The sequence below is a fragment of the Trachurus japonicus genome, unplaced genomic scaffold (assembly GCF_045865225.1).
Source record: "Trachurus japonicus isolate A0001 unplaced genomic scaffold, Traja_1.0 AP030749.1".
Taxonomy (NCBI): domain Eukaryota; kingdom Metazoa; phylum Chordata; class Actinopteri; order Carangiformes; family Carangidae; genus Trachurus; species Trachurus japonicus.
This window is the reverse complement of record NW_028220882.1, coordinates 332,809-342,202: the sequence shown is the minus strand read 5'-3', so window position 1 is coordinate 342,202 and position 9,394 is coordinate 332,809. Positions and strand designations below refer to the sequence as shown.

The 9,394-nt window shown below is 41.0% G+C and overlaps 1 protein-coding gene across 1 annotated transcript; it reads right to left on the bottom strand.

Annotated features, from left to right (window-relative positions):
• Positions 1–231: 231 nt before the first annotated feature.
• On the bottom strand, positions 232–9,141 carry LOC146960059 (interferon-induced protein 44-like). Its single transcript, XM_085772641.1, has 5 exons — positions 9,128–9,141; positions 4,166–4,367; positions 2,728–2,877; positions 753–921; positions 232–534 (listed from the first exon to the last, which is right to left on the bottom strand). The coding sequence occupies exons 1-5, from the start codon at positions 9,139–9,141 to the stop codon at positions 398–400; spliced, it is 672 nt and encodes a 223-aa protein (XP_085628767.1). The 3' UTR covers positions 232–397.
• Positions 9,142–9,394: the final 253 nt, after the last annotated feature.

The window sequence follows — 9,394 nt, the reverse complement described above, 5'->3', positions numbered from 1 at the left end:
CATATTGAATCAAATATGACAGATCTCAGTGTGTTGTGGAGCTGTAATACAGAAAATGAAGAACAGATTCACACTTCTTTGATTACTGATTGTCTGATGGGGTTTTGTTGGCAGATGATAAACTCTCATCAAACATATTGGAAATGAAGTCGTCTCCAAGGTCAATAATCAGCCTCAGAACTCTCAGGATCAAAGTGTCAATATCATCAACAACGGTGTCTTCTTCACTGTAGTTCTTCACAGGAAAGATGGAGTTCATTGGCATACCCAGTATTGAGCCAAATTCGTGCATCTAAGATTGAAAGAAACAATAGTTGAATTTGTTCACAAATGTAGCTCATATTCTGAAACAGATTGTAAAGTTCAACATATCTGAACTGAGATTATTCAATATTCGTCAAACAAACTTCTGAGACGACTGACAGGGATTCACCTTTTGCTTTATGTACTTGCTCTTGTAGACGTTCCTCAGATGTTTTTTAGTTTCACCACAGGCGTCATCAACTTTAGTGCCAACAGCCAGTTGGGGAATTCCTGCACATGCAGAGATTCACTCTATATTATTATAAACCCATCTTTTCCAGGCAGCTTGATTTAGTTTTTAGATCCTAATAAATATAAAACACTGAACATATGGAGATTTTCCAGAAAATAGACTTATTTAACCAACTTAAACAGTCCATTCACAGTGAAGACCAATTTTTAATTTTGTACTCTCTGTTTCTCAAACATCCCCTGATCTTTGCTCTTACCCAAGTTGTTGGCTACCTCTCTGATTTCCTTCATCTTCTGCAGAGTTGAGTCCTTTATTTCTGGAAAGTTTGCAGAATGGACACAAACCAGAACATGGACTTTATCATCTGGAGAGGGTGAATGGTTGTAGTACTGATCACCACTGGACAATGGAGTGTCCGATTTGAACTGAAAAAATGTGAAAATCCAAATAATTAACTAGAAAATGCATTGCAGGAAATACGTGTGAATGCTGAATGCAGCTGAACGCCATTGCCGTACAAAAAAATTGACAAAGAGTTTAAACAAGCAAAGGTATGACTGAGGTAGGAATCAAGAGCACACAGTCACATAAGTATACTGTGATATATCAAAGCTGTTTGAATGCTAGCTGAAAGTCTTGTGAACTTTTTACGAGTTGAATGGAGTGTGTATCTTAAAGTATGTTAAAATAGTAAAATTAGGATTTTTTTGTAAAGGTGCGTAAGTGCCAGTGCATCGTTGCGGGCCATAAGTGTTTAAATTTTACAAATTACCAACATTTCCATGCTGTCAAGATGCAATCTATGTATTATAAGATGTTTGTTTAAATAACAGAATTTGTGACATTTTAACCATTTTTTTTTTTTGAATCTGCCATGACAACTGCTGCCAACAATTAGCTCAGTGAGTTAGGAGCTGGTTCTTGGTGTCAGAGGATGTGGGTTCAAGACCCAACAAGGGTGATGATGATGAAGACATATCAAAATACCAGATGGTCTTGAAACATGTGAAACATATGTACTAAATTTTAGAGTAATGGTAGATGATTTTTGACAAATACATAGCAGAATTTTACCTCAAAAACAGAATTTTTGAAAGCATTTTGAATTGTGCTCTCATGTGAACACTGCAGTGAACAGTTATTTACTTCTTTCCTTCTTCTTGTTCTTCTTCCGAGGAAATCACAGTACTACTTTTTTTTAAACAGTGATTTCAAATCTGTACGACAGTGAATGGTTTACTCAGTTTGTGAAGGCATTATTGATCTCCCACTTGCCAATTAGCTCAGAGTGATAGATGACAGTCTGTAGGTCCAGACATTGTGAGTTCAAGCCTTAAAGCAGATATCAGTGGAATGTTTTTGTTAATATAAGTCCTAAATAGTCCTATTTTCCGTCAGCAATCACTTACATGAAGTATTTCAGCCTAAACACGAGTCTCTCCGTCACTCTGCTCTGCTGTAACCCGAGGAGAGAATTTTCCTTGTGGGATACAAGTGTTATCCAATGAGGGGAGAGAACGGCATGAAGGGCTGTGTGTGCAGCCAAGGGATGCGCGTGAATGTGGTGACGTAGCACGAGGACCAATTGATGCCTGACAAGGGCGGGGGCTGCTAACTCATGGTGCGTTCAAGGAAACTCGTACTTTGTGTTTTTCCTTCCTGTGAAGTCATACCAGTTCGATCTGGTACGAGTTCACGGGTCGGAAGTTACGAGTGGCCGTTATAGGGAACTTTCACAGACAACAGGACGGTAAAAACACGAGCTACGGGTTACCTGGAACGCTACCAAGTCGTAGTTGTGACTTGAAGCTGTAACTTACGGTTTCAAAAGCCTGCCTTGAACACAGCATTAGCCGAAACGGCCGTGCCGCTGTTATCTGCTTTAACTGGTACAAAATGTCAACTGGCTTGTCTTCCTATTCTCCTGTTTGTTGTTCAGAATTGCCTGGATTTGCCAAAAAATAGCCCGGACCCGACCCATCACTGCGCAGCAGCTATCATTTATGTTTATATTTAGTATATCTTGTATTTTATCTTTATCCTTGCATGTTCTCTGTTCTTTGCTGTGGGGGCAATTTCTTGACCTCAGTTAAACTGTAGTCCTTGCTACGCCCCTGAGAAGTTTTAATATATAAACATAAGTTGGATGTCTTGTGTTTAATACGAACAATACAATATTAACCAAAATGTTTTTGTTTTACCAAACAAAGGTAAAAGTGTGACAGTCATACCTCGTAACCATTCTTCACGTGTCCCATCATGGCCAGTTTGATGTCGTCCACCCTGACTCCTCTTCCAGTGTCCTCCTCCAGACCCATGATGTCATTGAAAACAACAGAGTAGAACCCTCCTCCATCTTTCTTGATCTTATGGGTTCTATACTGAAAGACACATGAATACATTTGACAGATAAATGATAATGGTCTTATTTTTAGTTCATATCATGGTCCTGCTGCTTCTTTGAAAAATATACATCTTTTCCACCAACATTAGTGAATGTAAACAGGTGTTAAGCCCCTATTTCACCACCAACCCCTTCATGTTTCAAAGATAAGATAAGATAAGATAAACTTTATTGTCTGTCACGAGTGACAGAAATTCGTCTTTGACAGGCTCGTATAAAAAACACTAAGAAACAAACAGACATTAAAAACAACAATGTTGTGCAATCATGCTAAAAACCGCTTTTCCCCACTCAGCGACACTTCAGCTGAGAATTTAACTCCTGGTTCTGTTGCTCACAACGGCCCCGCCGTTGGGAGGCTGGTTTTAAACAGGCTTCAGTGTGTAGGAAGGGAGCGACAGTTCACAGACAAGTCCACTGTCAATGTGTGTGTGACAGACAGAGAGTAGGTCAACAAGAAAATAATATGTTACACCATGGCAAAAAATATAAAATCAATATGTGTCGGTCTGCTTAACACCACGGTTTGTGGGTGGTCTGTGCAGGCAATTATTCTCTCCTGTTGTTTTACTGGCGGCTGGCGGTCAGTGTGGCCTTCGGTGCAGCAGTCAATGTGAATGAAAATTGCTAAAGCATTGTTTAGAGGACCCGAATATAAAAATTCTGAACGATTCGGATGGAATCGAAATGTTAGAACTGGATCCATCCGCTTCCTTGGTACCCAACCCGACTGGAAAGGAAATCACATTCCAGTCAACGTGAGGAAGACCGTCAAGCCTGGAAGGATAGTTTATTAAAAAAGAGCTTTGCAATGCCAGAAGCAGTCCTTAATAGAAAACAGTAAGAACAATCCCAGGTTCCTGTTCAACACTGTTGCCAGTCTGATCAAGAACCATAGTGCTGTTGAGCCATGCGTCTCTCCGACTCTCAGCAGTATAGGGTTTCAGTTCATCAGCATCTGATAGATGCACAGTGCATGCCCATTAGGAATGTGGACTGTGATGTTAACCAGTGTGTGATTATTTGAATGTATGCAGAAGTACATTACAGTGTTTCCTTTACATTCATTTAGCAGTGGCGGTCCGCCACTCCTTAAAAAAATCCTGGAGGAAACACTGTATTATGTTAAGTGATGTTTTTTTATGTTGGTATTATTTATTTCACTGAAAGATGCATGTTCAAGTGTAAATTACATGTCAATACCAAGTGTAGAGTGATCTCCTCATGTGTGGTGAAAAAAAGAACAAAATCAAGAAAACAAGTACCTGTTTAGTAAAACTCTTCTCAGAGCTTCCACCACTGACTCCAGCTGATTGGGTCATTCTCTTCCTTAAGGTGTTGCCGACAGAGTTGACGAAGCTGGACTTCCCAGCACCAACTGGTCCATAGAGCAAAACTCTGACATGTTTGACCTCATTGACCTCAGGTTTGAAGTTGTTCACGGTCTCAAAATCTTCTTTGTTGTCCCTGTTTAGAAATAAAGAAGAAAATAACAATAATACATTTAACCTTAATTTTACTTCCTGCTTTGATTGAGTGCAGATGCTTTAAAGTGGTACTATGCAAGTCAGCTGGAAATAGCTCGCTCCTTCGTTGGTTTCTCCTTTTTTCCCCGTCCGGAGCTCCCCCACAGTTCTGGGAGGCACATGTCACTGTCGTAAAAAAAAAGAATCTTGCCGCCACCACCTCCTCCACCTCCTCCACCTCTACATGTGCTTTTGTTTCAGTGTTTCCCCTAGCCGTTTTGTCTTGTTATTTGTTAATCACGGTGTTTTATTTTGAAAAGGGTTTGAAAATTGACCGGAGGCCTGTACTGCGAAGGAGACTCGACATGGCCAGGTTTTATGTTCATGATGCAGCTGAACAAAACTTCAAGTCCCGGCCCGAGTTAACACGGTACTACGAAGCTGGTTATCAACTTAGTTTGTTAAAGCAGATATCATCGGCACGGCCGTTTCGGCTAATGCTGTGTTCAAGGCAGGCTTTTGAAACCGTAAGTTACAGCTTCAAGTCACAACTACGACTTGGTAGCGTTCCAGGTAACCCGTAGCTCGTGTTTTTACCGTCCTGTTGTCTGTGAAAGTTCCCTATAACGGCCACTCGTAACTTCCGACCCGTGAACTCGTACCAGATCGAACTGGTATGACTTCACAGGAAGGAAAAACACAAAGTACGAGTTTCCTTGAACGCACCATGAGTTAGCAGCCCCCGCCCTTGTCAGGCATCAATTGGTCCTCGTGCTACGTCACCACATTCACGCGCATCCCTTGGCTGCACACACAGCCCTTCATGCCGTTCTCTCCCCTCATTGGATAACACTTGTATCCCACAAGGAAAATTTTCTCCTCGGGTTACAGCAGAGCAGAGTGACGGAGAGACTCGTGTTTAGGCTGAAATACTTCATGTAAGTGATTGCTGACGGAAAATAGGACTATTTAGGACTTATATTAACAAAAACATTCCACTGATATCTGCTTTAAGTCCGGCTCTCAGCTTTATGATCTGTGCACGTTCACATCAAAGGGGGCGTTTGGCGTCATATTATTCTTTTTCCGCACAAAATGGATCCACAACGGACTGATTTCAGCCAAGAGCAGCAGGTTGTTTTAATGGAGAGAGAGTATGAGCGATACAAAAAAGCGTGATCGCAGCCTGAAGCATCAGTGATGCAAATATGACAAGAGAGGAGGCCGCTGTTAACCCCTTTTCACTCCTATAAATTCTGTAATATTCGCCTATCCAAGGCGTACCCAAAGTAAATTGAATGCTGTTCTTGAACTGTTTGGAGAATATGGATGGGCTTGGTCTCTTTTGAAAGGTAACACTCTGAAGTTTTTCCCCAAACTGAAATAATCACTATAAGTGCTATTATCATTGACTGCGTTTACATGCACTTCAGTACCCCGATTTCAATCGGGTTTTTTAAGTACCCCGATTATTGATCAAATTCGGGGTATGGTGTTTATATGAAGTTAGAGAAACCCGGTTATTCAGTATCCCTGTATACATGATAAATACAGTATCCCGGTTTCTGATTACTGCGTCTTACGTGCGTATGTGTGTTTCATTCATGTTTACATGTATTATTTACAACAGGAAGCGCAACTACTAGGAAATATGTAGGTCCGAAAATTTACAAATTAAAAATGCTGCCATGTTATATAACTTAATAAAAGAAAGGTAAATTCAATGCAGACTTATCGGTTCATTGTAAAACATGCATTTATTGATGTAAAAGTAGTGATTTCTGTACACACGTTAGGCGACAGAGCCTCCAGGCAGCACTGCTCCTCCAATACACACATGAAGCTTCACTTTTCATTCAAACAAACTAAGGCAACTGCCACAATTGTTAGATTTCATCAATAAAACCAGCATTTATCTCCTAAAAAGAATTTAACCTGTCAGCAGTAAACCTCTAAAAACCTACGGGTAAGTTAATTAACGACCGTCTTCTCTCCCGAGGTGACGGAGTAGTCTGGCCGGCCGAGCACGTCAGGAGACGGGGTTCCTGCCTCTGTGATGTCCCGGTCACAGCTCACACACGGGGAGCTTCACTCCTCCCAAAAACGTCATAGCAAACTTGTAAACAGCCGTCATTTGGATAAACCGACCGCACATTGGGGATCTAAACAGTGACTTTCTCGCATGAAAAAAACAAACAAAAAAACTTAATAGTCTCCTCGTCGCTCCAGAATGCGCTCTTGTTGTCGCCGCCATTTTGTACGTAACGTATCTATGGTAACGGTTACGTCAGCTGGCTGAGCAGCTTTCAGATATCGGGGTACTGTGTTTACATGCTCCAGTATCCTGGTTTCTTTCGGAGTTCTCCGGGCAGCAAAATCGGGTTTCTCAAAATCGGGATATGAGCTTATCCCAATTTCTGGAATCGGGAAATGGTGTTTACATGCGCAAACACAAATTCGGGGTACTTAAAAAACCCGATTGAAATCGGGGTACTGAAGTGCATGTAAACGCAGTCAGTGAGTAATCTAAGTTGGAACACACTGAATTAGAATGTTTTTATTCTCGCCTGAATTTTTTTGTTGCAATCAGATGCCTGAAGATGAGTGTAGCTGAGAATTTTAGCTGGAAAACACAATGGGACCACAGCATGAAGCCTTACCTGGCCCCAGTTCAAATTTGATAACAATCCTGCTAAAAATTAGTATTCTGAATGTAACGACACCAAGTTTGTGGGGAAACCCTGTGATCCTGAGCCTGCCCTGACACAAATCGTGAGTTATATCGGCTTTTTACGAACTTTGTTAGCATGTTTATAGTCTGATTCGAGTGTTGCTGTGATGATTATATTTAGGAATGGTCGGCATATCTTTAATCACAAGAGTTTTAGCTTTCCAACGATATGTGGCATGACTATTTCAAGTGACTGGTGACATCCTCTATGACACCTCCCTGTTTAAAACCCCCCCGGGGGCCCGTGGGCGGGCCATTGGAGCGACAACATTCTGACAGCTGAACATCACGCTACTTTTAAATATGAAGCTTTATTCATTTAAATTAAATAAACCAGAGCGACAAGTTATTTTAAATTGTATTTTATATTGTTTTCATATATTTCACTGATCGATATTATATAATACGAGTGTGTGTTTTATCGAGCGTATGTGTGTGCGTATGAAAATAGTGGGTTTTTTAGGTGCTGTGGCTACAAGCAAATATTGTCTCTGTACAAAGACAACAAAGACTTATTCAATATTTGCGTTTGGGCAACACTGAAATATAACAGGCGAAACATCGAAATTGATTTATTCATGGCCACACAAGTGAAATGATTAACTTTACCGATTATCCATCTGTCCTGCTGTGAGTGGACAACTTCTTTCAGTGGTGACTGACTGTATAAAAAATAAAATATAGGATATAGTCTAATATATAATGAGCTCCTGACGCTCAGCTCAACGGGTGAGGTGGCGGAGACAACTCTCAGCGGAGACACTCAGAGAGAAAGTCAACAGCAGCGGATCAGCTGATCTCTCCCTCCGTACAAACGCTCCGTTCTGACCAAGCTCCACTGGACTTTCAAAGTAAAGCTGATACCAGCTGTAGGCTAAATGAGTTAAATAGTGAAACAGCGGTGCTTTTATCGCCAGTTTTATGATTAAACTCTGGGCTAGTGCTAACACGGAGCTAACGCTAACACGGCCACACACACAGAGACACAGACACACACACAGCATTAGTTAGCATTAGCTCCGTGTTTTTTTTTTTGCATGACGTCATCTGCGTTTTTATCTTGTACAGTTTCTCGCGATAGTTCTATCCATTGACGAGATTTGCTAGACCCCATTCTCCTCATAATAGATCACTCAACCATCACAGTGTCTCCAAGCCACAATAATTACAGCCGAAATCCTGCATAGTCCTGCTTTAATTTGCTCTCCCCTTTACCACCTTTTTTAAAGGGACAACGAGGAGTTTTGGAAAAGCGAAGCGTTGCTGCATACTGTCCACTGTTGGGGGGGGGGGGGGGGGGATTCAAATTAAATTAAATAAAAAAAAATCACATTTTGGCCTAAAACATTATTGTTTGATATTTATTGTTTAGATATTTTAATTTTATTAAAAACTGAAAGCTCCTGTCACCTTTTCCATAATCAACTACCAGTAATAGAGATATTTTGCCTCGATTGTGGGTCTGTGATATTCAATATTGGCTGATGAATATGACTTAAATGCATATACCTGGAAAAAAAATACTCTGGTAAAAGCAGAAGTACTGATTCAACCCTTTTGTATTTGTATATGTATTTGTATCATCCCAGTTTTACTGCACCCACTGCATCCACTGTCTATGTAACCACACACATGCTATACACCACTAGAAAGCTAATTTTCCTGGGATTTGAACGGTGTGCACCACTTTACGATACAATCATAAATGCGGGCTCAGTCAACACTAATGTCAGACTAGTCGCAAACACCAAAAAGTATGCAACTCACCTATGATGCCTCATAATATTCCAGTAGCAGAAGAAACTTCAATAAAAAATGTCATGTTACATCAGCAAGGGTCCAGTAAAAGTAATCCACAAAAAAAATTAGTCCACACAAAGCCTTACGTCCACTAACACACACTCTTCGCTGCACCGAACATAGATATTTTCCGACGGATGCGCATATTTCCCACATGTTATGGACTGTAACTTCAGTTAGCTCGGAGATATTAGCCACATAGCTAAACCAAAACATCTCTGAACTCTAACCTTTTGATGGACATCTCGTTTGCCCCAATAGATGACTGTTTACCCAGTCTACTACATCACAATAGCCAATGAGTCTCTGGTGCGTACCAAAAGTACCGCCCCCATTCTTGAGCCAATCACAGCGCGGTTTAGGTATGACAAAGCACATCGACTGGCCAATAACTGATACGCCGGTTGCTGGGTAGATTGATTCACGTCTAAACACAGCGAAAGAGTTTGACAGGAGGACTACATCGACTACATCAGGACTGACAGGACTTATCTACT